This window comes from Zychaea mexicana (assembly GCF_025766255.1).
Source record: "Zychaea mexicana strain RSA 1403 chromosome Unknown BDB00scaffold_4, whole genome shotgun sequence".
NCBI classification, from domain to species: Eukaryota; Fungi; Mucoromycota; class Mucoromycetes; order Mucorales; family Lichtheimiaceae; genus Zychaea; species Zychaea mexicana.
This window is the reverse complement of record NW_026516667.1, coordinates 394,260-418,335: the sequence shown is the minus strand read 5'-3', so window position 1 is coordinate 418,335 and position 24,076 is coordinate 394,260. Positions and strand designations below refer to the sequence as shown.

Sequence of the window (24,076 nt, the reverse complement as noted above, 5' to 3'; positions counted from 1 at the left end):
CTATGGGAGTGCCACATACGTTTTCAGACGAATGCAGCTCTACATAATATGTAGAGCAACGCTTTTCTTCATTACTTTTTCTTCGTTACCCTGCTTGTCTATACAGTTACGATAAAAATAGCCGTATTATACTCTTCACTTGTACATATGGCATAAACATGGTGGTTGTGCCAGTTGGCCCACGAAAGTAATAAATATCTTGGGACAGTGCAGTACGATATGATGATTCTCGCCGTATAAGGCTGCTACGGAATTAAATGACTCAGATAAGAAATCCGAGACCAGTTTGACTTGACGGCACAGTACTTAACTCTTCTCGATGGATGATGGATGCATGTACATATATGTTTGTCAACATCTCTTGGCAAAGTATACAACAAGTTAAAGCCATGTGGAGCGCCACTCGTTAAGTACTGCAGAACAATACACGCGTTCCTGAAATGGCGAAAAGCTCAAAACTGTTAGCTAGTTTCTTCGGGGTAACAGGCTTATTCTTTGTCCAACTTGGTGAAGACAGTTGCCAACTGCTACCGAGGGGAATTTGTAAACGAACCAGCCTCAGTGAATATAACTATGTTCTGCGCTCGTGTCCTAGTGATCCCAAGTGAAAACCGTCGCGAAAATGCCTTCGCGAGAGTCCCATTCCATAATGGGACTAACGCTGTGGGATGGGTATAGAGTTTGGATCATGCTAGTCACGGGCTGCCTGTTATTATATCAAGATACACAAATAAAGAAAATGACTTGCGTTTTTTGCTTCGTAACTACGAGGGATATCATACAGGTTTAAAACCAAAACAAGCTTACAGACCATGGCTGTTTTTTATAAGTCTCAGTTTGAATAGATGGTACACACGCATAATACGGTAAGCTCTGACTATGAAACAGCATCACTCGCACAAAAGGAATCCACCAGCAAATGAGTTTTGGCGAGTACGTGTGAGTGGAGCAGAGAGATAAACAGCAGAAGTTTTAGTAGGCAGGGGAAAAGATGCGATTGCGCACGACTCAGTAGTGGTTGGAGTTTGTTGGAGGGCAGATCCATCTATATCCCTCTTAGCTCATGCCGGGTTGCCGCCAGTAGGTGCCAAATATGGAAAGGCGATTGTCGGTTGTCGATGAAATACTGTAGTTTTCGCAAACCTCAGTCGAAAAATAAAGATCTCTTGGTTGCTTGATGCCAAAACTGCGATACAAAGATCATCCGGAATCCGAGGACAAAAAACACAAGCGAAAAAAGAAAAAGCACAGAAAAAGAGAAAGATCGCGGTCACCATCACCACGAAGGCAGAAAAGAAAGCACCGGTACTATGAACCACCGAAACTATACGAAGAGGAATCGGGCTGGGTGCCTCCGCAACACAACACTCAGCATGACGAAGAAGCCGAATGGCGCGAACGATTGTTTTCAGCCATGGCAGACGATGAAGGGCAAGATCCCTTTTACTCGCAATACGAAAATTACGGTACTGGTGGTAGCAGTGGAGCCGGTGGTGACGGACGATCTAGAATAGACACCATGAACGATGAAGAGTATCGAGACTACATTGCAACACAAATGTATCGTAAAAAGAATGCCGAAGCGATAGCATGGGAGAAGGCAATAGCAGCAGAGGCAAAACGAAAGGAAAAGAAACGAAAAGAAGCTCAGGCACGCGCACGAGAAGAAGAGGCTCGCATACAAAAAGAACGGGAACGGCAGGAAACCATTATGCGTCAACTCAAAATCCAAGAGAGCCGATCAAAGTACGAGGAGCAGTGGAAGCACATGGAAATGTCCACAGTCATATCAAAAAAAGATATTCCTTGGCCAATAGCCCCTGGAGCATCTTTCTCGGCCCAGAGCGTCAAAGAGTTTTTGGTCCTGGCAGCCTCATCATTGGAGAGCAACAAGAAGAACGTCCGCAAGGAACAGCTACGCTACCATCCAGACAAGTTTATACACCGGGTATTGCGCAAGTTTGAAGGAACGGAGAGAGAAAAGAAGCGTTTAAGTATCAAAACAAACGAGATTTCTGGTTGGTTGAATGAGTTGTGGCAAGAACTGAATAACGGGTCGTCGTGATCATGTGGATGAGAAAGCAACACGCACAACTGAATGAGGAAACACTCCGTGGATCACATCAGTATATATCCGGGAATCATACTTTACTCGTAAGCACAAGGCGATGATGAATAATCACCAGAGCATATAGCTTCAAAACTTTAGCTGTACATATAGTGCGCTGTGGACGTTGTATTTAGGAACTTGCTGGCTGATATTGTACATGGTCAATGAATGGAAACATGTTTTTTTTCATATTTTATAAAGAGAATAATTTATGTGATGAACTAAGGCGCGCGTTTGCACAGTGATATGCTCATTCAATAAGGTAGTGTCATCCATATGGGATCATCTACCTGTTTACGCGAGTTATTTGCACATATATACAAAGAAAACGGCTACGGAGAAAACATATTTTGTGGTAAATTTAAAAAAAGAAGTTTATTATCATTGGGAAAAACATGTTGGAGTTGAAGACGCTGTCAGGATGGTCCGAAGAATTCGATATCTCTACAGCGAAAAACGAACATTAAGACTGTAAGCATCATCTGTGTACGTGTACTATATTCGACATAACTAGCATTCAAAACACATAGGCGAAAGCCTTACCTGCACAGCATTCGTATATCGCTTTAATGATCGTTGACGATGATGCGATAAAGAAGCGCACTGAAGAAATAACATACCATGTTAGTCGTTCAATCCATCGTGTCAATATGGAGTTTACAGCTTTACCCTAGACAAAATTCACCCAACTAGGCGCCCACCGCCCCGATATCTAAGTATACAGTCGTTAACAAAACTACTTCCTTAATTGCTTAGCACCCATTTTCTCTTCATGGTACCTTCGCTATGTTTCCTACAATGGGGCTAGGTGGGCAGCTGCAGTCACAGCAATAAGAGCAAGTCAGTCATTATAATCGAACTTTTCTCGGCGTCCCTAGCTCTTCCCAACCACAAAATATCATAAAGCTCCCTACTTACTGTGTGCATAAGCGAGCAGCCCCGCCGCCCAGCGCTACCCAGAGGCAGCACATGTATTACATCCATACTTTGCTCCTGGTGCAGCCCCAGCTTGCTGCACCGATGGTCAAGAGTTCACAAGAAAGAGAAGGAGAAAAACACGCCGGCACGAAAAAAAAGTGCAGTTAATAAAGAAAGGTAGGACTGATTTTTTTTCGGTATTAAAATCTATCGCTGTTTACGTTCTGTTTGCTTATATATTACAAAGACGGGAGGGTATACTAAACGCCCTTCTAAACATTCAGGCTTGGCTTCTCCTATGGGTCAGCTTATATGCTTATTATCAACTACTCAATGATATGACTTTGGTGTTTAATAATGTTAAGCAAGATTCCTTCATCAATTGAATTTGTATTCTGCTACTCCTTTTATACCAATAAAAATTGATACATAACTTCCTATAAACTAGTCGATATATATAGCTTTCGTTTGTTTTTTATTGAAGGAAACAGATATGACAGCGACTAACACTTTTAACATGGTTTGACAATTGAAGCTCGGATCACAGTTCCGACTCCAATTCATGTTGTAAGAACTTACGCCAGCCTTACGAAATAAATATTTTACCCCTCGGTTCGAAACATCCAAAATACTTTCCAAGATATGGGGTGCTCACTCCATATTTTCCAGACCGGTTCCGTGCTGTAGGTGAAACTGTCAGTATGGCGTAATACGGCTTAAAAAAGTTACACTACCGACAGACTCTGAATGCTTCTAATGATAATCAATTAAACCGCATTCTTATCTTTCAGCAGACATGGTTGCGACGGGAATTATGTATCATATTACTCTTCCGAAACTTGGCAAGTTGCTTGCAAAACACCGTGGTGATGTATACACATAGTGTGTATTAGTGTATACCGAAATTAACCAATTGCTCAAAGTTCGAAATGCTGTCCTACCATGACATGCAGATGGCTTGATATCACATTATGTTGGGCCACATGTATCCATTTTGTCATACCACCGAGCCTATCTTCTATTTTGTGAGCATCTGCAAAGCACACAGCTATACAGTAATGCTTATCACAAACTAAACATGATCACTGACCATCACTGCGTTTTACAAGTGTTAGCTTAGACTACAAAACTTACACACACTACATTGTACAGTTTGCAGAAAAGGAGTTTGTTAAAAGAAGGTTCTTCTGTCGTTGTCTGCTTACCACATGTCATCAGCAGGTTGTTTATCTCCATAATATAATAGACATTTCTTGTTGAAAATAACTGCTGTCGTTCTTTTCAAGATTATCTTTGATAAAGGTTCAAATCGCTTGACAATAACATAGGTACTAATATGGACTGAAAGCTTTATTTTTAGCACTTCGGTACGAAGAGAGCAGATCAGCATCAGTAAGCGGCTCGTTTTTGATTTTGTGGTGGCCAGTGTAGAAACGAGGATTTGTCTGTCGTATTCATTCTACGTAGTTGTACATTAGTCTTTACACATTCGGAGTCTTAGGATGTGATGAAGCTGCAAGTTGCAGAGTTATACTTTGACCTGGCTTGCTATTGAAATTACCATGTACATAGTGTATAGTCAACTATGCTGACATGGTCGACATAGTTGTTGTACTTGCTTGTATGACAGCAGTGGTATGCTTTTATATTAATTGAAAACTTGCATCTAATGCATGTTGTTTTTATTAATGAAACACTCATGATAATATTATCTACCCCAAAGTCTGTCATACAACTTACATACAGCATGTAATATTGGCCTAAACGATATCATTACTGAAACTACTTACACGTTAATTAATGAAGTATCTTATATGTAATGCAGAATGTCTATTTTTTGATTAAGTACCTGAATGTAGGAGCTGGAAATTGCATTTCTATATGAATGACGAGGATCACGAAGTACAACAGGAAGAACAACTTACCAGAATGTATAGTATACAGTATGTAATGAAAGTTGATGATATTAGCTCTTTATTTGCTCGGATCCGCATTTTTTTCAAAAGTCGGCCCTCTGTCCGTCTCAGAGTTACCATATGCGTTTACTGATCGCTGAGTGCACGTTTTCGATGGAAGCAGTATGCAATTAACGGGTCACCAGGTGGGGCTTCATGCACTACATTTTTTCCGAAAGGAGCAAGCAGGAACGTGAAACAAGCCATTGGTCAATTGCAGCCGACACACCTTCTTCAACCAATTCCCCACTTTTGGACTCATCCTTAAAAAATTCATTCATACTCTCCTTGTTCCTTACTTCCCATATACCCGCACCTTTTCTCTTTCTCAGTTCGCTTCTTCATACGAAACACCCATGACCGTTCGCACCTCTAATTCACAACCTAACAGCTCCATTAGAGACCTCATTAATTTTGGTATGCCTTTTTTTCCTAATTGACCGTGGAAGATCTCTCCTTTTTTATATATACTCTTGTTATTCCTCACATACTATCACTTTGACCTTTTGTTACTTCCTTCACCAGACACGCGAGATGCTCAAGCCATTCAAAGTGCAGCTTTAAAATTACGACCTTACATCCCCTCCATCATTGACACTGTACAACAGAATGTCGCCCAACATTTCGAGATAACAACCGAACTTCATTTTGGAAGAGAACCTTTGCGGAGGTACCTTGGCCGAATAATGAGCGGGCCGTATGATAGCCGGTGAGTACTACTTCAAATAGCAAAGCGTATACATAATAAGACAACGTTTCGTGCAAAAGAAAGGATTGTCACTCAACCCATGCGACGTCTTTCTTCAACAGCTTCTTTGACTATCTAGATTGGGTCGCTACGCAGCAAGCCGATTCGGATTATGTATATATCAACACGCTGCTAGGGCAGTTAGAGACAGCAATGGTTCACAAGGTTTTGGCATTGAACTTGATCGACCGTACCATCGAAGAAACCATCATCAACGCATTCAACAAACTGTTTTGGATGCAGAACCACTTCTTTGTAAAAAATTATGCGCCCAACATCAAAAGCAGCAGCAGCAGTAGTAGTAGTAGTAGCAGGACGAACAACAGCGGTCGCAGGTCGACTGTCGTTGCCTTTGTCCGGGGTATACCCGAGTTTTTGCGCACTTGTCCCATGTTCCCTGTCGTTGTCGGTGCAGTCGTTGGTGGAACGACGGTGTACATGAAAATGAAGGATAGACGGTGATTATCCCCTTTACATGATTCCTTTAATATCTTCTCTGTGGTTGCTCTTGTGTAATGGGATATACGCTATTTGGTCACACAAGTTAGCTGTTGTGCGTGTTTTTGATGCATCGCTTGCGATACCATGACCGCACATACAAAAGCCTTAAACAACGGCCCTTATTTTGCTATAATGCCTTTGCATGATTAAAGTCCCTGTCCCTCTCACACTCTCTCATATATACATCCTCTTGTGATGCTTTTAAAGTTTCGCTTATCGTGATTCCTGACTTGTCAAAATAGCGGGAGGAGGGTACCTGTATATTTCATCGAAATAATACAGATCGCCGTCTCTTTGATATGTACAATGCTAAAGACAAAAATGTCAGCGTCCGTCCTTCTGATCCGTTATATGCAGGGCAAGAACGATTCTTTTTAGCAAGTATACAAATGAATATTAATTATCAATAACAATTTAGAGGTATTTAAAAAGTATCGCCGCCATGTATGCACATTATTAGATGCGAGCCGAGGGCGCAGGAGGAGCGAGCTGCATGTATTTATCCATTCGCTTGAGCCATTCAGCAAACTGCTTGCCAGCCTTGGAGTCGTTCAAAACGAGAGCATCATATTGATCAGGGCGCATCACGCGGAGGAACGTGATATACGACGCGAGACAAATGTCGGCCCAGCCAACTATATAGTGAATGTATACGTTAGCCTATAGCCCAATCCTGTACTTTATTTTTATTGGATGTTCCTTCTACTGCTATGTTACCTTGTTGACCGGTCAGGTAAGGATAAGTCTTCAGCACTCTACCGAGGGCATCCAAATTCTCGGTGATGGCCTTTGCATGCTGGCTCTCATCACCCACGAACTTCTCCAGAGGCATCTTGAAGATTTTCTCGCGTGTTTGTCTGAACCAGGCACCATGCTCTCCTGCCTTCTTCATCACAGTCAAGACATTCAGCTTGAAAATCTTCGGCAAAAGACGTCGGGTGCAGTATTCATGCATGAAGAAATGGGCGCCAATGTTGCCATGGAAAAGGCTAGGTGTGTCTGGATACGCTTCCTCAAGATACTTGCTGTTTTTGAAAGAACACCAAATCACATTAGTAAGCATTTGCAACAAAAAATACCACAAAAACCCATTTAATACTTACGCGATCTCCCAAGATTCCTGGACGACTTTGTTTCCATGGAGCACATCGACAATAACAGGTACGGTGGGGCGCTCCTTGCTCTTACTTCAAAGAAAAATCGATCCATCATACAGTACATCGGTCAGCAAAGAAACATCATATATGCACGTTACATAAAATACTTTCTGTTTCTACCTACGTTATCTTTGGAATCTCTTCTCCGATTTCAGGGAACTTCAACCATACAGTCTTGTATGGAATGCCCTGCAATTCGTCAGATTGAAAGTAAAGAAGAGGCAACAAAAAACGGTTAAATAATTTATATATGACAGCACACACTTTGTCCGCACGATAACGATCTGTAAAAAAAAGGAACAAAAGCTGTACCAACAAAAAGACCTCGTACCTTGTAGTTCAAAGCATAACGGGTTTTGCAAGTATTAGGCGACCAAATCTCATTTGGAGTTGTCAATTCCACGTCGTAGAGAATGATGTGAGCCATTTTGGTTATATTGTTGATTATTCAAAAAGTTCAAGGCTTTATATGAATACAGGTGTTACCAGGTTCCCACACTTTTAAAAGGCACCGCGCTAAATATTAATGCGCAATATAGCGTGCTCGAGAAAACTATGTGATTGGTTTTTTCTAGTTGCCAATCCATCTGTATTTTATCTATAATCTGCTCAGAGCTTGTTTTCTGGCGAATATTGCTTTTTAAGTGTATGAATACATAGTGCAAACATGATTGTTCAAGCATAATCTATCCAGCATTGAGGTGCTTAATAAGCAAAAATTGCTTTAGGTAGATTCATCATAATGCCTCCGCCAAGGCATTAAGTTCAGTATGTAGCACTGATGAAGGGCCGTCAACACATAATATATACGTACCGATCGCGTTTAGAACTGGCTGATATGTCTGATACTACGGTACCTCTTTAAGATAGCGAACCTTTAAATGGATAATACTAGTACATTGAAACGTTGAAAGCGTTGAAATTAGAAAACATAATTTTATCTGTGATCCTTTTGATTGCCAACAAAAAAAATTATATATTTAGTTGCTACATCAGCCAGTTTGCATTGACTCTGCTGTTCATACTGAATAACATGGAGGCTCAAGTTGCATATATTTGTCCATCCGATTCCACCATTCTTGAAACTGCTTTCCTGCTTTTTTATCGTCGAGCACTAAAGCACCAAACGAATCAGGCCGGAAGGCAACAAGCATACGAAGGCTTGATGTGAAGACAATATCGGACCATCCAACTATTGTGTGATAATAAACAAATAACGGGTTTGTGGAATTATATGACATGCTGTTCTTTCAAATATGTATGGATACTGATGTATGCATCTATCACAATGGTACTGTATGCTTACATAGCATTCTGGAAAAAGAAATAGGTAAAAAAGACGTACTTTGTTGTCCACTTATATAAGGATATGTCTTAAGAATTTTCCCGATAGGCTCCAAATTTTGCGTGAGCGCCTTTGCATGTACAGTTGGATCATCTCCTATAAACTCTTTGATAGACATTCCGAGGAATGCTTCTCGAGTTTTTATGAACCACTCTTTGTGTTCTCCAGCGAGATCTATCATATTTGACAATACGAGTCTAAACACTACTGCAAATAATAATTTTTGCGTGCAGTAGTCTTGGAAAAACAAATGGGCGCCGATACTGTTGGTGTTGAAGAGTTTTGGGGTGTCCGGATATACTTCTTCGAGATACTTCCTTTTTTAGAGTAAGTCAGTTAATAGCGACTCTCAATTGATTAGCATTATAAACAACGACATTGTGTAAGGAAAGAAAGAACTTGAATACGAAATATGTGGTACTTCATTGAAAGGATGCAAATATAACGTACACAATTTCCCAAGAGTCTTGAACTACCGTGCTATCGTGGAGCAGATCAACGATCACAGGCACAGTCGGGCGACCGTCTTTTTTGCTACAAAAAATTATATGACATCTCATCAGAGATTCATTTTCACCAAAAGCGCCGTTACAACAAGCATATATTACTGTACGTTAATTTAGGGATTTCAGAGTGTACTTCTGGGTATGTGAGCCACACCGTTTTGTACGGAATACCCTATATATGCACGTAAATTGTTAAGGACATCTATGGGAATAATGCGTATAAAAGACCTCAGCTCTTTTATGCTTAGAAAGTGTGCACGTACCTTATAGTTTAACGCGTAGCGTGTCTTGCAAGTGTTAGGGGACCATATCAAACCCGGGGCATCAACAAGTTTGAGATCGTAAAGGACAATTTGTGGTGAAGGAGCCATACGTTACTGCTTGTTGTAAAAAGACAGAATTAAGAGGGGAAATACACACCGCCATGAAAAAACGTTGGGCATTAAATACTTTGCTACGTACGATACTTGCCATACTAGTATAGCTGCCCACAGCTCCCGGAGATACGTGGATCCAAATGAATGAAATAATCCGCATTTTCCCGGGTGACTCACTCGGAAATCTGATGACACTTGCTGCATGACTAGTCATATTGCTTGTGAAACGATCATGCACATAGCAATGAGATAGCTAAAAGCCGTAGCTAGAAACTTGGTGCACCATACTGTTAGAATCATTACAAAATAGGTATCACCCTTCTTCCACCTCAATGTCTGCTCAACGTCACTGTACGCATGCGATTGTTCGAGAAGGTGCTTCTCTCAATACTTTATTTACAACTAAATCCGTTTCTACTAAGCTTAGTAGTTCTCCTTTGCTTCTTTAGGTAGAGTTTCACCCCTTCTTTTGATGACTCCCAGATGAAGAATTCGATCGCCAGACATTGCCACAGGGTTCGAGCTGCGTCCGATTACCTGTATTCGTTTAAAATTTATAAAAGTGATTAGTATATTGAACAAAAAAAGCATGTATGTACCAAGAAAATAACATAGAGCTCTAGTATACTTACAATTCCACCACATGGAGACCTATACTCATCCACGACGTTGCCGAAAATATTTTTGATCCTAGCAATCACGTCGCCCTTGCGGATAATTGTATTTACACCAGGATATACTTCTAATACGCCACCCGTTCTTGTGTAGATCTATGGTATCAAATATAATGCCGGATGTTCTAGCTTATCCACATATATCAAAGCGTAAATAAATTTTAATTTCCCATTCTCACCACTTACCCAGAAACCTTTGGAACACAAAACCGTGTTTGGAGGTCCAAGCATGACTTGATCCGGTCCCAAATTCAGGGTAAACATTCCAAGATTATCCAAGATGCGCATCACGCCCATGTATGACCACTATACATTTGAGTGAATATATAGGAAGCGCATCAATGATAGAACCTTATTCATTCGTTGTGTATACTTCAAATTGATGATTTCCTGTACCTGCACGTATTGGTTTTGGAACAGTTGCGGATTGCCAATTTCTACCGTGATTGCTTTGATGCCTCTTGCAGCAGCAGCAGATCTCAGCGTTCCTATATTAAGCCAATTTAGCTGCTATACACACATGCAGCCCGTTTACAAAACAGCCTCAAACAGATGTATAATGATAGAAAAACTTTACCATCTTGTCCAGAATTATGAAGAACAATTTGGGGCTGTTGCAAGCGCGCCAGAATTGCAGATCCACTGTCGTTCTATGTAAAACAGAATATAGTTATATTGATTGCTATATATCACTGCTGCTTCTCTCAATCCATTTCCTATAGAAAAATGACATATTCTGCCATCTTTCTCCATTCTTACCATATCTGCACGAACATAATACGAGTTGATCCGTCCAAAGCTCGCAGTATGCAAATCGATCAAGTAGTTGAACTGGGAGATAACTTTGTTCATAAGATGGTAGCAGTAGACTTGCGATGCAAATCCATCCTCTTTTCCTGGGAACTGTCGGTTTAAATCTCGACCGTCAGCAAATTCGCGTTTGAACTGAAGATATCCAACCATATTGACACAGGGAACAGCAACAACAGTTCCCTGCAGCTTCTTGACGTCGATTTCCGAGACAACACTAACGGAAGAAAGATGCAATGTTTATCTTCAAGAACACTACCAGAAAACACCTATGTAAAAGAGAAGAATTTTTTTACCGATGTATGCATGGTACGCCATTAAGCTCATTTCCATGGACAGCTGCTGTTATACCAACAACAGGACTGTGAAAGCAAATTAGTATATTAGGATTTCGCGCTGGACCTATCACACTTGAAAAGCTAGAAATCACATAATTACCCCTCTTCTGCACCTCTACAAACAATAGCAGGCAACCGGATCCATTCACTCAAACCTTGTTTGACCATTTTAATCCAAGCTGTGCTTATTGTATTGACAGGGAAATCTTCAACGACGAGACGGTCACGAACCACAGGTGGTGGAACATCGGTATCCTGAGGGAGCAGTGCGAAATTAGGCGGCGCGTATACTTGCGATGTATCGAGGTTTCCGCGTATCATTGCAATACTATCTCGACGCATCCCTTCATCCACTGAGGCAAGTTCGGTTGTTTGCAAACTCGATGCTAACGCGTCTGCATCGGCAGCGCCACTAGTAGATCCTGGAATAGGCATAGGCTCAGCAGAGGTAACTATCGTTTTAATATCGGGCCCACCAGCAGTAGAAGCTAGAGCGTTTCCAACAAGCGGTTGATCGTCGTACACGACGAGGGAGCCTTTACGGCGAGGCTCGCGCCGTTGGCTTGGTGCAGTCCCAGTACTCTTGTTTTGTTGTTGTTGTTGTTGTGCAGCACTAATGGATGCTTCTAGCATACTGTGGCTAAGTCTTCCTATACTATCTTCGACGCTCATGGCTGTAGTGCTTTGTTTTACTTCGGAAATTTGCATTGTAATAACAGTAGCGTCTATATGATATGGTCTCAGCAAAACATTGCTGGATCTCATTTTCTCCCTTGCAAAATATAACTCATCAAGTTTAAACTGACCTAAATCATGACCACCTACTGCACCTGTTGCATCAGCTGCTTGAATAAATATGCTCGTAGGACTTGCTTCTTCGTCACGCTCGATATACAGCGTCTCATCAGGCGAAAGAAGCACAGAATGACCATGCATATGGTTTTCGTCCAAAGTGATCCGTACAAATCCATCCACGACGTAGACCAAGGCAAATGATCCCAGTAACAGTTTTTTTCCAGTTTCTCCGCTCTCGTTTGAGATGGGCTGGCCAATTTTCTCGACATAAAACTGTGCGGTGCCCAAATTCTTCTTGACCATGAACTGCAGGTTTGTGATGGGCGGATTTGACACGCGACAACTCGTCACCCTGGAATTTGAATCCATCAGTTTTACTTCCGTCTTATTTGAGCACACATGCAACGAGTAACTAGCTTTTTTACCATGATCCGTTCCAAGAATAAGGGAACAACGGCTTCACCTTGGTCGACATTTCTTCCCCCTTATGGTTAAGCAATAGTGTAACATTTTCGTGGCCACTCGGTAGAACAATAGTTGTGCTACAGAAAGACGGTTATCAAAACTCTTCTTTTTCACAGCTCTAGCGCGTTCTCAACGTTTCCACTCACCACTCATATCCTGGAAATACTGAAAAGTTGCAGTTTGCATCGATCCGATGCTTACTCAAACGCCAAAAGAAAGCCTCAGTTTTGAAATCCTTCTTTGGTGGGTAGATGCTAATCTCGCTTGTATATCCTAGCCCATTTTTCCATGACTTTGTCTTGTAGTCTTCACTATTTGATATGAATGTGATCCTGTTGTTCAGTACAAGCGTTGCTCCCTCATTGTCAGGAAGGAAAGAGAAGCAAGTCTTGGCCCCAGTGCGGAATTACGAAAGTTGTCATGTCAAAAAGCGTGTCCAGTACCTTGGTGTTAGACGGTGTACTCTGAGAAGCGAGGGCTCAGGAGAGTCCTCTTCGAGCATTGAACCTTGTGGGAGATCGCTGGCAGTTGGATTCATTTTTCCGGCTTTTTTGGAATGAAAGAGCTGCTTTATGCAGCGGAGAACGACAGATCTCAGCGGAAACAGCGGAAACGCGCCCGATTTTAAAATAAACTTGTTTGCAAACCTTCAAGTATGACGACACTTATCGTTGTGCGCCTTTGCCGCTTTTCTCCCGTCTGCACTTTTCGTTTTTGCCTCGCAGTCTATTTTAGCGTTACTAGCCAAGTGCTGCAGTTGTCTTCACGAACCGTGGCGTACAGACCAATAAATTCTCTCTCTAAACCTACCTATACCGGATCTGGCTAGATTCCAAGTAAGAATAGATAAATCAAATTGACGTCAGATTGATTTGTAGTTTGGTATAGTCATATGTTAGCGTGCATGAGTATGTATGCAAAACTATACATTAGAAATACAATTATAATCTACATTATACGGAAGAAGAGTAACAGAGAAGGATTCCTACTAAATTAACGTAAAGGTATTTCAGGTACATAATATATTTATAGATTACTAGTAGTTGATGAAGATGAGGTTTCGATAACCATCGTTTCTCCAAGTTTAAGAACGCCAAAGACTTCTCCATCATGACCACGCTTCTGAAGGGCCTTCTTGAGACGCTCTGGTGGCTCATCGATAGGCTCGTCTGTCAGCACAAAAGTACCCCAATGGATACCGATCTAATAACACAAAAAAGTATAATTTAGATATGCATATCAAGCACCGTTCATCCACTATTACGCTTTGTTTCTTACAGATTTTTTACTCTTGACATCCTCGTGAACCCGAACAGCATCTTCAGGTGAGCAGTGGATAGTAGACATGAACCATCGAGGCGAGTATGCACCGATTGGAATTAGAGAAAGATCAAAAGGTCCAATCCTGCTTCCGATTTCTTTAAGGCATTATAAGAGGAAGTGAACGTATCAGAAACGCGCATATAGATATGAGCTCACCCCACGTATACGTTTATACCTTTGAATGCAGGACAATGTGGCAAAGTATCGAGGTGATCTTCATCGTATTGTGCATCAGGCTTCGTTCCTTGTGGGACAGCCCGATATCCCGTATCACTGCAAAGAACTCAAATAAGTCATCTCTATTTTTTCATTCCTCTTTCAGAATATGCACTTACCCTCCAAAGAACACCTTGCCACCTGAAGATTGGCCCTCACGCACTCCTTCGAGACACCACGAAGCCCAGAGCGTCTTGTTTCTATCCAGAATACCACGGCCCGAGAAGTGCTGGCAGGGCGTACAAGTGAGCTTGACAGCCTTGCCATTACCCAAAGTGAGCGTTCTATCCTGCCACCAGTCCAATTCTGTCACACGCTCGTTGGATTTCTCTATATTGAACCAAGCCTTGTTTCCAAGAGGTACATAGAAATGTGCTTCCGGATGTTGTTCCGCCAACTCTTTGATGGAGTTTAGATCCAGGTGATCATAACTGCAGAGATCGGAATTACTAACGGCCCGCGTTCAACCCCTTTTTAAGAGTTTCAACTTACTGATTATGTGATATGACGACTGCATCTATCTTTGGTAAATCCTTCAATTGACAGGGTGGTTCGGTATAGCGCTTAGGTCCCACGAACGAAAAAGGTGAGCATCTAGTGTGAGTCGAAAATGAAAGATATCTCTTGTAAGATACCTTTTTTATCTTGGGTTCCTGGGTCCAAAAGTAACACTTTACCTATCCGAGAAAACGGGATCCAGCAAAACATTGACGCCGTTTATCTGCACCAATGCGCACGCACTTTCAAAATTTTATTGTTAGCAAAGAACCTTCAACCAATCCTTTTTAAAACGTTGAGAGTAAAACTTACTGTCCGAGCCAAGTGACAACAATGGCCTTCTCACCGGCCTGTGAAGTCGCTTCCCGGATAAGCTTCCAATTCATTGCGTCGACAGTGGGTGGTTTTGCGTTCGGGGTGATTGATTGCTCAGTCTTTCGAAGACCAACCTCACTCAACATTTTAAACATCTCTCGAAGACCGTTATTAGTAGCGGAGGGCCATGGGTTTCCTAAAATTTCCACAATTCAAAGAAACTCTTGTGTCAATTTCGAAAACGTTATAGGATCTTTATGGTAGAGCAATTCTCTTACGGAAACCATTGCCATGGTGATGGTCGCCGGGTTTGTTGCCATTATAGGTTGAAGACATTGCACCAGATAAGGGAGTAGAAGAAGTTACATAACAATAGCCTGCCAGCCCAGTGAGAGAAAATGCACCTGCTACCAGTGCTCCCGCCCGCGAAAACCGTGACATTGGACAGAAAAGGCAAAAATCGGTTACGGCAGCATTTCTTGCCTCTTTTATAAACGTTCCTACTTTTCTGCTGTATTGCAAAGTTTAATCTCCTTGCTTTTTAACAGTGAGTGACATGATGTGGCCACTGCTTCCATATTCGCAGAAGAGCCAAGTGTCGTGCTCCTCCCAATTGAATCCGTTTTGACTCAAAAAAAAAAAAAACAAACGAAGAGTAGTACCTTTATTATCCTTTGGGGACATCCACATCATCCCGTTGCTAATAGCGACGACTGGTTACTACGAGACTGGTTAAAATGTATCCACCGGTAACCATTTGCCATGCTGTAACAAGCACAGCTTTCCAAAAACTAGTATAACGTGCATGATATGACTCGCATAAAGGACAAATTTTTATTTTATTTTTGGCATGTAAATACACTCTAACAACCGCTGTAGTTGTGTAGTAGTCTGGATGCGGCTATACTACAAAACAGCCCATTTCTTGGTTTTTTTTGTCACGTAGTCTTGGACTTTACACTTTTTCTTTTCAACGGACACTTTTTCGCCAATCTTGTCGTCCAACTTCTTGTAGTCTTGATAGCTAAGAACGAAAAAGTCCAGTTGACAGTCATCAAAGCTCCAGCCTTCGTCGTCAACGCGTACACAGCCATTGTGAGTCTTGCCATCAGGCAGCTTAACACCGTCCAAATCCTTGATATAAAGCGTTGTTCCACGATCCAAGTCGTTAGAAGCGACACTAACCCAGGGTTCCAGAGCTACATCGTCGTCTTCGCCTAAGATTAACAGAGTTAGATACATTCAATTCCATTGCTTTTATATATCTGCCTGGTTTATTGTGTTGGTTGACTTTAACTTACCAATACCGAAAGGATCCTTTTTACGGTTCACTTCCATAAAGTCGTCCTTGCTGTCATCCAAGTTGACCATCTCACCGTTCTTTAACAAGCCGGTGCCTTCCATTTGGAATTTCTATACGAACATCCACACGTCAGTTCGTGTTTCGTACATATTCATTTCTATTGCTAGGTATAATTAGTAGGTTTCTTACCTCATAAGTCGTCTTGGATACTTTGGCAATTTTCTTTCCGCTCGAGGTCTTGAGCGTTTTAGTCTTTGGGCCCGTAAGAGATACCGAGTGACCATCATTGTCTTCATCCTTGTCACCCTCCTTGGGAATCCAATATCTAGTCGAAAAAATAGGAGTTAGAGAAGTGGTGATTCAATAATTAACAAAAATAGAAATTTAATATGAAAACAGCTTACTGAGTCAATGTGGCGTGCTTGTAGCAGCTCTTTAATCCGCGTTTTTCTTGTGTCACAGGCGCAGCCGTGGTGACAATGGATGCCAAAGAAAGCATCAATACAATGGGTAAGCACAGCTTCATAGTTGTTTCAAGTACAAAAAAAGAACGAATGTGTATGTGTCGGGGGGAGATTTACTATGCAAAGAAGAGTTCCGGCTCAGAAAAGAAAATGTATGATACAGCGATCAACGCAAAAGAAAATGAATGTGTGGGGGGTTTAGATTGTTTGTATTGGGAGGGGACTGTAGCCTGACAGTGAGAAGATGTTTGTAAGAGAGTACAAATGGGAAGATGATGTTCGTGATGAAAGGTGAAAGCAGTATTTATACCTTTTTTCGTTTTCTGTCAAAACACTTCTCAAGAAGAAAGGGGGAGGTGTTTGAAGCAGTAAGGGAGTCAATATTGTTTGTCATTCTGTATATGGGGATCAAGGACGATGATGATAATGATACACACTGATTACACAGAAGGGTAAATGACTATTATTTAATTTACATGGACGACAGCTGATTTGCATGCATATGTAGCAGTAACGACCCTATAGAAATGCGTGTCCGCACATTATGTGGATGATTGCTTTAACGGTCTGAGCTTTCTCCTATTACCAGCATTATATTTCTCTTTTTTTACCCCCTTCTGTCTGACACCATCATTCAACAACACACAGATAGACATTTTTTTATGTTGCATAGCATGTGCGTACATCATTGCTTATCAAAAACACACTTGCGTGTTAGGATCCAAGTATCAGCGACCCACACAACGTATGTAGCAGTAGGGTAGATCATTTATGTGTCTCTTTAGATGGCTGCTAATTACTTACAAAACTGCCTTTTCTGATGAAGCGAGCTAAAGGACACATAATGAATATCAAGTGCATATTAACTCAGCGCGTGAGTGTCGTAGGGAGGTTTTTAGGTAACTTTACATATATTCCATATACTCGCCGTCACGAACTTTGTCCGCTACCACTGTACTGTAGCCTGATGATGATGATGATGATGATGATGATGATGCGGGGTCCCTTACTTTTTGTTCCATAAGAGTAAGTATAAGCAGTATTTAGGTATTTTGTATGTACAGTCTTCTCTCTTCTCGGAAATCAGCCAAATAAAGAAAGTAACTATTTGATTTCATCGGTCCTGTAATCTCATCGTCGTTCAAGGTGAAACAGTTCTTTAGAATTGGGAACCAACGAACATCTTTGTAACATAATCAGCGAATGCAGAAAAAAGCTAGCTCCACTCAACTATGTGCTATTCTGATGGAGATTTTTTTTTTCCTTTATTTGTCGCTCAGTACCACTATCATACTAATAGAAGAAAAGAGCGGATCAACAAATCGTGTCGTTTTTAAGTCTGGTTAGCAGAAACCAAGCTAGTAGTACGATCAATATGCCAGTTGCTATTCGCTACCATTAGCTATGAACAATTCAACAAATATAACATACGTTAACATGGCCGGTCGAGAACATTTATTTCAGTGAGAAGAAGATCGACAGGACATTATAGAATGCTTAGTGACGATCGTTCGAGGCGGAAGTAATTATTCTACATCTCACCACTACATCATTACAAAAGAGAAGGACTCCAATTGGTTTAACACTTCTAGGGATGTCTTCAGCTGCGACGTTGCGTAATGATAGACTTCAACCATCATGGGGATTCATTGCCAAAGGGACCTGTATCAAATAACCCGAAAGATGATGGTGATGATGATGATGAAGGCTATCTCAATGATATATACAAGCATCCGATTAATCCTTGTAATGTTAAGACTAGCCATGTTAGGCTATGCTTCATATTAACTCTTGCTGGGTTACAATTAAATGAGAGGGCGTGTGCATATCGAGGACCGTTCGTTCTTCTCTATCATACCTCAGCCTATGATTTTGCATTTAGGATAGATGAGAAACAATGAAAGTATAGCGAAATGAACTTTGCTTGTTTTTAAAGTACTTTCGAGACAAGTCTGATAGAAAACACACCCAAGAAGTTGATTTTTTACCTTAAAAGTTTAAATTTGCAGAAACAGGAACACAAAACGTTCAGATTAGGCAAATTATCCAAACAATAATGCGTGTGTTTAATATCAAGGGAATCTTCACCCTATGGAAACCCCTAGGGCTAACTTAGCATAAAACACCCGCTTCTACTGCTAGAGTTACTGGGGCGAATTATGTACTTTACTTTTACAGCTATCAACCCAATATTCATCAAATAGAAAGTAGTCCTTCACGCTAAACAAGTACGTTACCTTCTTTTTGAAGAGAGCTATAATTGATCGAGGGTCGAGCTATAAATACCAATATCAGTGGGTATAGTGAGGTTTGCTGTTCAAGCTTGAACATGCCAAGACGCCATGGGGCACAAAAGACAGCCAAGAAGCCAAGAGAACGTGTGCCATCGTCAAGATGTAGAGATACGAGACCATTGTTGAAATACTAGGTGGACTAGAAAGTCAAGCAGTCCAAGAGAAGCATCTGCCTGAGCTCAAGACAGCAATGAAAAACAGTGGACGCGACACTTACTGCAGGGATCATTCCTGGTTTATCGCAACAATAGCAGAACCAAACCTCTTTTGCGCAAAAAAAAATAAAAAAGGGCGGGCCTTTCAAATGAAATCCAACGTTCCCTAAAGTAGGAAACGGTCCAAGCCGTATTTGGACATTTGTGTAAATTCGTTGGGTTCGAGACTTTAAAAAAAAAGGACACACACATTATAAGCTATATCTTTACTGCTCCATATTGCCTTCTTCTTTCTTTGTTGCGTCGTTGAAAGGTTCCACTCACAAAGCCTCGCCTCCCGCTTCATTCCTCCATTGCTCACTCAAACACATTTCGCACTCTTTTAATATACACCACCGCTCTCTCTCTCTCTCGTACTTTCCCAACACCTTTGGACCATCCCCTCCATTTGAAACAATACTATACACGCAGTACTCCTTTACACACACACACAAGCAACACATATCACCTTTAATATAATAACAATAATGGCAGCGCGGTTTACCTTAGCAAGCGGCATCACTAGCAGACTCGACGCGTTCTCGGACTACATTTCGACCTTTTCGAAACGATCACTCTCCTTGTTGATCCTTCTAACAGTCACCATCTCTGTATGTTTCCTGTACTCATCCCAATCTCCAAACCTATTGTCGACCACAACCGACGGCTTTCGTTTCGGACACAACGAATCGCATCTCTTGTCAGCAGGGACGTACGATTGTGCAAGGTGTGAACAACCACCCAACCTGGCCAAACTTGAGCCTAAACAGATCTGGGAAGCTTGTCTTGACCCAGGTGTGGTACCTGAATATTACATGACAGTTGTCATGGTCGCAAGAAACGATGATTATGCCGGCAATCAGTTTCATCGATTACAGAATGCTATTGATAGCACCTATGCGCTGGCAGAGAAAACAAAGACTTTGATTGAGTTGCTGATCATTGAATGGAACCCGCCGGCTGGTCGACGTGGTATTCGTGATACCTATAGGTAAGTCATATCGAATTATATGAGACCCAATGTCAAGTTACTAATCCAATATTGCATTCGGATCATGCAGATATCGTCGTTCCAAGTACCTGACATATCGCATTATTACCGTACCTCGCAAGATTCACGAGACGCTTCGGGGAAAAGAAGGACCTGAGGCCCTGGAATATGAGGGCAAAAACGTCGGTATACGTTTTGCCCGTGGCGAATTTATTGTGTGCACCAACCAAGGTATACATACTTCACATAAAAGATCATACGAAGAAACGAGTGTTGTTTACATGACGGTGTTTCTCTTATTAAGATGACATCTGGTCTCCCAACATGCATAATGCCGTTGTATCCCGATCATTCCGGAAAAAGATGTTTTATACGCAATATCAGGACAGCCATGTTTCGTAAGTATCTCTTTTCTCTTTTGGTGCATGGGGAAAAAAGAGGGCTTCATGCATGATGCTCACTGTGTATAATCTATGACCACCCTTAGATACGACGAATTACCAGGTACCATTGTCGATGTTCCAAGCTTTACAACCGACGACGGTCTCTTAGAGTCATGCTCATTTGATGCATACGAACCACACGCGTTCGCCTTCCCAGCACCACAAGTCATCGACACCACTAACTTTTTGGTCATTGCACACGAGGCCAGCGATTTCACATTGGCACACCGAGATACATGGCAAATGACCCGTGGATACCGCGAAGCAGGCGCAAAGACATGGATAGATATGGAGCTGGTGTTGACAGCTGCATGGACATTGGATATTCCTGTCACCTACACACGAGACACGTTGTCATGCCATCAGCAACACCACACCGTCGTACATCCGAACAGCGACGCAGACAATCGAGATGTGGACGTGGGTCGCATGATGTCAAAGGAAGAAATCCACATGAACGAGGAAGGCCAGTGGGGTTTACAGAATGTCAAAATCTGGGAAAATGGCTTACACTGTGAAGTATTCCGGGGTGGACTTGGCGTATAATAAATATGATAACTACTTGAGAATATTCAAAATAAGGTTTGAAAATCCACGTTTATATTTGAAAAAAATATAGTAGACAATTGTGCATGCATGCGAGTGTGTTAGATAGGAAGGACGATAAAAAAGATGTTAGGAATCGGTAATATGTGTGGTGGTGGTGATTATGCTATATGTAATATCTAAGTAATGACAGTGGGTTCAGAGCGACCCGTGTACTTGGTAAGCTCGGAAAGGTTCAAGGCAACGTCAATGAGTGACTTGAGCGCCTTTTGGGTGTCTGCGGTATATTCAGAGGCATCGCTCGAGTATTTTTCGACATAGAGTCGTACAGTAGCACCAGAAGAGCCTGTGCCAGAGAGACGGATCACGATACGCGAGCCATCTTCAAAGATGACACGAATGCCTTGCTTCTTTGAAATGCTGCCATCAATTGGATCGTTGTAGGTGAAATCGTCAGCTTCAGCCACAGTGAAAGCTCCGAGCTGCTTGCCAATGAGCTCCTTGCTTTCGATCATGCTACGCAGGCGTTCCACCATCTCATCTGCACCCTTTCCATCAACCTCTTCATAATCGTATCTAACAAGGATCATTTCCACAGTGAGTATTCTCCTCTTATTCCCCACATCCTCTTTCCATGTTATTCACCTGGAGAAGAAGTTACGTCCGTAGGTCTGGTAGTGAAGTTGAAGGACATCTTTAACACCAGAGCCTGGTTTCGTACCGTTGACGTAAGCCAGGATGTTCAGCCATGCTATTTATAGGTTCAAGGAACGATTAGCCCAACTAACGCCCCCATGTCAAATAGATACAAAACAATGATGAATCAGTTTACCAATGATAGCCCATAAGCCATCCTTTTCACGGATATGATCTGAGCCGGTACCAAACGACTCTTCACCACAAACAGAGCAACGACCAGCGTCCATCAAGTTACCAAAGAACTTCCAACCCGTAGGCACTTCAAAGTACTCCAATCCTTGCTTCTTGGCTACAAGATCCAAAGCTTGCGAGGTAGGCATGCTACGAGCCAGGCCCTTCACACCGGTCTTTCGGAAATAGGGGATAGCGTCACGGGCGTAGTGAGCAATGATGGCAACACTGTCGCTTGGAGTGACAAATGCGTCTTTGCCAATAACCATGTTACGGTCACCGTCACCGTCGGAAGCGGCGCCAAAGTCGTAGCCTTCCTTGTTGACGCGTTCAACAAGGTCATGCGCATAAGTCAAGTTAGGATCCGGGTGTCCGCCACCAAAGTCCGGGAGTGGCGTGCATCGCATGACGCTCGATTCCGGTAGTCCGAGCTCATTAACAAACAGACGCTGGCCGTAGGGTCCAGTCACTATGTCACAACAGTTAGCATGGTATACACACATCCTTCCTTTTTCCTACTTCTCCTCCAAACCACAATGTATGCTTTACCTCCGTTCATGCCATCAAAAAGCATCTTGAAATCAGGATTGTTTGCGAAAAAGGACTTGATCGCATCGAAATCAAAGATATCCTTCATAAGCTCGACATAGTCATTGACGCTATCGATCACTTCGATCTCAAGGTCCCCAACAGTTTGCTTCCCCAACACCGAGAAATCGATCTATAACACGTTCCGTGTACAAAAAAAGAAATAATTCCCATGAGTTCTTCTTCCCCTGCCTTCTCTCCCGGTTTCCCGAGCTGCATCCACCATAATGAGTCGTACCTTGGGAGCATCAACCATCTTGAGTTCCGAGATAGTCTTTGAGATTTCGTATATCTCATTGGTGACGTTTTCCGGTGCAGGGCCACCATTTGAGATGTTGTACTTGATACCAAAGTCATTGTCAGGTCCTCCAGGATTATGCGAGGCCGTGAGAAGAATACCTCCGGTGGCACCGATCTTGCGGATAAGGTTCGACACAGCGGGCGTCGACAAGATACCGTTTTGACCGACAACAAGTTTGGATACCTACATTATTCATTTAGGTACTTTAGTTAAACGCAGCGGAAAAAGATGAAAATATTAATTGCTGATATCAAACAATTGATACTTACACCAGCACCAGCACTCAATTTTACAATGACTTGAAGTGTTTCATCGAGGTAGTAACGGCCATCACCACCGACCACGAGAGTGGCGCCCTTTGCGGGAATGGCATTCAGAATGGACTGAACAAAGTTCTCGGTGTAGTTGGGCTGCTGAAAGATCTTGACCCTTTTTCTCAAGCCAGATGTACCGGGCTTTTGACCTTCAAAAGGTTGAGTAGCAACAGTTTGGACCATGGAGACCATGACGTATAAATGAATAAAAAAGAAAAAGCGGGTAAAAAAACGAAAGAAAAGAAGCAGCGCGGGTTAGCGCGTTTGTAGCCCATATTATATAAGAGACTCTCGGCGGAGTTTTTTGGGCTTTTGCATGGAAAGAGTAACCAGACGAATGAGACAGATTACCAGCCAACCAAGCTGATTACTTAATCCATTTGACCGGTTGGGATCCGAATGGTATCGATCCGCTCTACTGTCCGCAGGCACCCCAGAGGGTTTTCGGAGGGTGTTGCGGGAAATGATACTGCGCAGATAATGAGAAGAGACAAGGAAACAGGAACACGAGGTTTTGTTTATATCTCGTCGAGACTGGATTGCAAACAAGAAAGTACACCAATCAAGTGCTTCATTGCTTGATATTTTCCGTACTGTTTATTGAATTGATCTTGTTTGCTGTCATTCTCATCGCCAGCTTCTGTTGCGGCTTGACCTGTCTTGATATGGCTACAAGTAATTTATCATCATGCATTGCTGTTGTGTGTGGCAAAAGTC

The 24,076-nt window shown here is 42.1% G+C and overlaps 9 protein-coding genes across 9 annotated transcripts; 3 read left to right on the top strand and 6 right to left on the bottom strand.

The window, feature by feature from the left end:
• Positions 1-770: 770 nt before the first annotated feature.
• BDB00DRAFT_799016 (uncharacterized protein) lies at positions 771-2,420 on the top strand. Its single transcript, XM_053121657.1, has one exon. It carries the CDS (start codon positions 1,178-1,180, stop codon positions 2,063-2,065), a length of 888 nt encoding a protein of 295 aa, XP_052984929.1. The 5' UTR covers positions 771-1,177; the 3' UTR covers positions 2,066-2,420.
• Positions 2,421-5,339: 2,919 nt separating this feature from the next.
• Positions 5,340-6,193, top strand: BDB00DRAFT_867293 (Protoglobin-domain-containing protein; the record flags this gene model as incomplete). Its single annotated transcript, XM_053126325.1, has 3 exons — positions 5,340-5,400; positions 5,509-5,692; positions 5,794-6,193. The coding sequence occupies 3 exons, from the start codon at positions 5,340-5,342 to the stop codon at positions 6,191-6,193; spliced, it is 645 nt and encodes a 214-aa protein (XP_052984928.1).
• Positions 6,194-6,440: 247 nt separating this feature from the next.
• On the bottom strand, positions 6,441-8,300 carry BDB00DRAFT_396180 (uncharacterized protein). Its single transcript, XM_053117230.1, has 5 exons — positions 7,721-8,300; positions 7,514-7,578; positions 7,336-7,419; positions 6,950-7,257; positions 6,441-6,867 (listed from the first exon to the last, which is right to left on the bottom strand). The coding sequence occupies exons 1-5, from the start codon at positions 7,814-7,816 to the stop codon at positions 6,689-6,691; spliced, it is 732 nt and encodes a 243-aa protein (XP_052984927.1). The 5' UTR covers positions 7,817-8,300; the 3' UTR covers positions 6,441-6,688.
• Positions 8,113-9,973, bottom strand: BDB00DRAFT_396162 (glutathione S-transferase). The gene is made up of 6 exons (XM_053117229.1): positions 9,712-9,973; positions 9,504-9,617; positions 9,348-9,412; positions 9,185-9,268; positions 8,735-9,051; positions 8,113-8,581 (listed from the first exon to the last, which is right to left on the bottom strand). The coding sequence occupies exons 2-6, from the start codon at positions 9,609-9,611 to the stop codon at positions 8,409-8,411; spliced, it is 747 nt and encodes a 248-aa protein (XP_052984926.1). The 5' UTR covers positions 9,612-9,617; positions 9,712-9,973; the 3' UTR covers positions 8,113-8,408.
• On the bottom strand, positions 9,544-13,298 carry BDB00DRAFT_798987 (uncharacterized protein). The gene is made up of 13 exons (XM_053121656.1): positions 13,143-13,298; positions 12,846-13,010; positions 12,660-12,776; positions 12,246-12,586; positions 11,540-12,164; positions 11,398-11,463; positions 11,051-11,318; positions 10,869-10,941; positions 10,688-10,779; positions 10,478-10,597; positions 10,250-10,387; positions 9,712-10,154; positions 9,544-9,617 (listed from the first exon to the last, which is right to left on the bottom strand). The coding sequence occupies exons 1-12, from the start codon at positions 13,235-13,237 to the stop codon at positions 10,041-10,043; spliced, it is 2,214 nt and encodes a 737-aa protein (XP_052984925.1). The 5' UTR covers positions 13,238-13,298; the 3' UTR covers positions 9,544-9,617; positions 9,712-10,040.
• A 262-nt stretch (positions 13,299-13,560) lies between these two features.
• On the bottom strand, positions 13,561-15,548 carry BDB00DRAFT_798984 (beta-lactamase superfamily domain-containing protein). The gene is made up of 7 exons (XM_053121655.1): positions 15,049-15,548; positions 14,916-14,978; positions 14,731-14,832; positions 14,358-14,669; positions 14,198-14,295; positions 13,978-14,117; positions 13,561-13,902 (listed from the first exon to the last, which is right to left on the bottom strand). Exons 1-7 carry the CDS (start codon positions 15,204-15,206, stop codon positions 13,726-13,728), a joined length of 1,050 nt encoding a protein of 349 aa, XP_052984924.1. The 5' UTR covers positions 15,207-15,548; the 3' UTR covers positions 13,561-13,725.
• A 409-nt stretch (positions 15,549-15,957) lies between these two features.
• Positions 15,958-16,853, bottom strand: BDB00DRAFT_754716 (uncharacterized protein; the record flags this gene model as incomplete). Its single annotated transcript, XM_053118782.1, has 4 exons — positions 15,958-16,268; positions 16,353-16,464; positions 16,544-16,679; positions 16,759-16,853. The coding sequence occupies 4 exons, from the start codon at positions 16,851-16,853 to the stop codon at positions 15,958-15,960; spliced, it is 654 nt and encodes a 217-aa protein (XP_052984923.1).
• A 2,597-nt stretch (positions 16,854-19,450) lies between these two features.
• On the top strand, positions 19,451-21,308 carry BDB00DRAFT_798980 (uncharacterized protein). Its single transcript, XM_053121654.1, has 4 exons — positions 19,451-20,297; positions 20,368-20,528; positions 20,602-20,695; positions 20,785-21,308. Exons 1-4 carry the CDS (start codon positions 19,795-19,797, stop codon positions 21,284-21,286), a joined length of 1,260 nt encoding a protein of 419 aa, XP_052984922.1. The 5' UTR covers positions 19,451-19,794; the 3' UTR covers positions 21,287-21,308.
• Positions 21,309-23,595, bottom strand: BDB00DRAFT_798978 (uncharacterized protein). Its single transcript, XM_053121653.1, has 6 exons — positions 23,315-23,595; positions 22,983-23,228; positions 22,706-22,877; positions 22,119-22,625; positions 21,932-22,037; positions 21,309-21,862 (listed from the first exon to the last, which is right to left on the bottom strand). Exons 1-6 carry the CDS (start codon positions 23,549-23,551, stop codon positions 21,466-21,468), a joined length of 1,665 nt encoding a protein of 554 aa, XP_052984921.1. The 5' UTR covers positions 23,552-23,595; the 3' UTR covers positions 21,309-21,465.
• Between the last annotated feature and the right edge of the window lie 481 nt (positions 23,596-24,076).

Bases quoted from the DNA above. Each gene is read 5' to 3' on its own strand.
- BDB00DRAFT_798987 (XM_053121656.1), bottom strand. From the start codon at position 13,237: ATGAATCCAACTGCCAGCGATCTCCCACAAGGTTCAATGCTCGAAGAG. The intron at 11,319-11,397 runs GTAAAAAAATTC...TTCTTCCGTTAG, and splicing joins GGCGTACCATGCATACATCG to TGTTGTCTCGGAAATCGACG. The intron at 10,780-10,868 runs GTAAAGTTTTTC...GGCTTAATATAG, and splicing joins TCATAATTCTGGACAAGATG to GAACGCTGAGATCTGCTGCT.
- BDB00DRAFT_396180 (XM_053117230.1), bottom strand. From the start codon at position 7,816: ATGGCTCACATCATTCTCTACGACGTGGAATTGACAACTCCAAATGAG. The intron at 7,420-7,513 runs GTAGGTAGAAAC...TTTTCTTTGAAG, and splicing joins GAAGAGATTCCAAAGATAAC to TAAGAGCAAGGAGCGCCCCA. The intron at 6,868-6,949 runs GTAACATAGCAG...TTCACTATATAG, and splicing joins TTACCTGACCGGTCAACAAG to TTGGCTGGGCCGACATTTGT.
- BDB00DRAFT_798978 (XM_053121653.1), bottom strand. From the start codon at position 23,551: ATGGTCTCCATGGTCCAAACTGTTGCTACTCAACCTTTTGAAGGTCAA. The intron at 22,878-22,982 runs GTACGACTCATT...AACGTGTTATAG, and splicing joins AGATGGTTGATGCTCCCAAG to ATCGATTTCTCGGTGTTGGG. The intron at 22,038-22,118 runs GTAAACTGATTC...ACCTATAAATAG, and splicing joins TGGCTTATGGGCTATCATTG to CATGGCTGAACATCCTGGCT.
- BDB00DRAFT_798980 (XM_053121654.1), top strand. From the start codon at position 19,795: ATGGCAGCGCGGTTTACCTTAGCAAGCGGCATCACTAGCAGACTCGAC. The intron at 20,298-20,367 runs GTAAGTCATATC...CGGATCATGCAG, and splicing joins GGTATTCGTGATACCTATAG to ATATCGTCGTTCCAAGTACC. The intron at 20,529-20,601 runs GTATACATACTT...TCTCTTATTAAG, and splicing joins TATTGTGTGCACCAACCAAG to ATGACATCTGGTCTCCCAAC.
- BDB00DRAFT_799016 (XM_053121657.1), top strand. From the start codon at position 1,178: ATGCCAAAACTGCGATACAAAGATCATCCGGAATCCGAGGACAAAAAA.
- BDB00DRAFT_798984 (XM_053121655.1), bottom strand. From the start codon at position 15,206: ATGTTTAAAATGTTGAGTGAGGTTGGTCTTCGAAAGACTGAGCAATCA. The intron at 14,979-15,048 runs GTAAGTTTTACT...AAATTTTGAAAG, and splicing joins GTTGTCACTTGGCTCGGACA to TGCGTGCGCATTGGTGCAGA. The intron at 14,833-14,915 runs GTAAAGTGTTAC...GACTCACACTAG, and splicing joins GATCCCGTTTTCTCGGATAG to ATGCTCACCTTTTTCGTTCG.
- BDB00DRAFT_396162 (XM_053117229.1), bottom strand. From the start codon at position 9,611: ATGGCTCCTTCACCACAAATTGTCCTTTACGATCTCAAACTTGTTGAT. The intron at 9,413-9,503 runs GTACGTGCACAC...GTGCATATATAG, and splicing joins GCTACGCGTTAAACTATAAG to GGTATTCCGTACAAAACGGT. The intron at 9,052-9,184 runs GTACGTTATATT...ACTCTAAAAAAG, and splicing joins CAAGACTCTTGGGAAATTGT to GAAGTATCTCGAAGAAGTAT.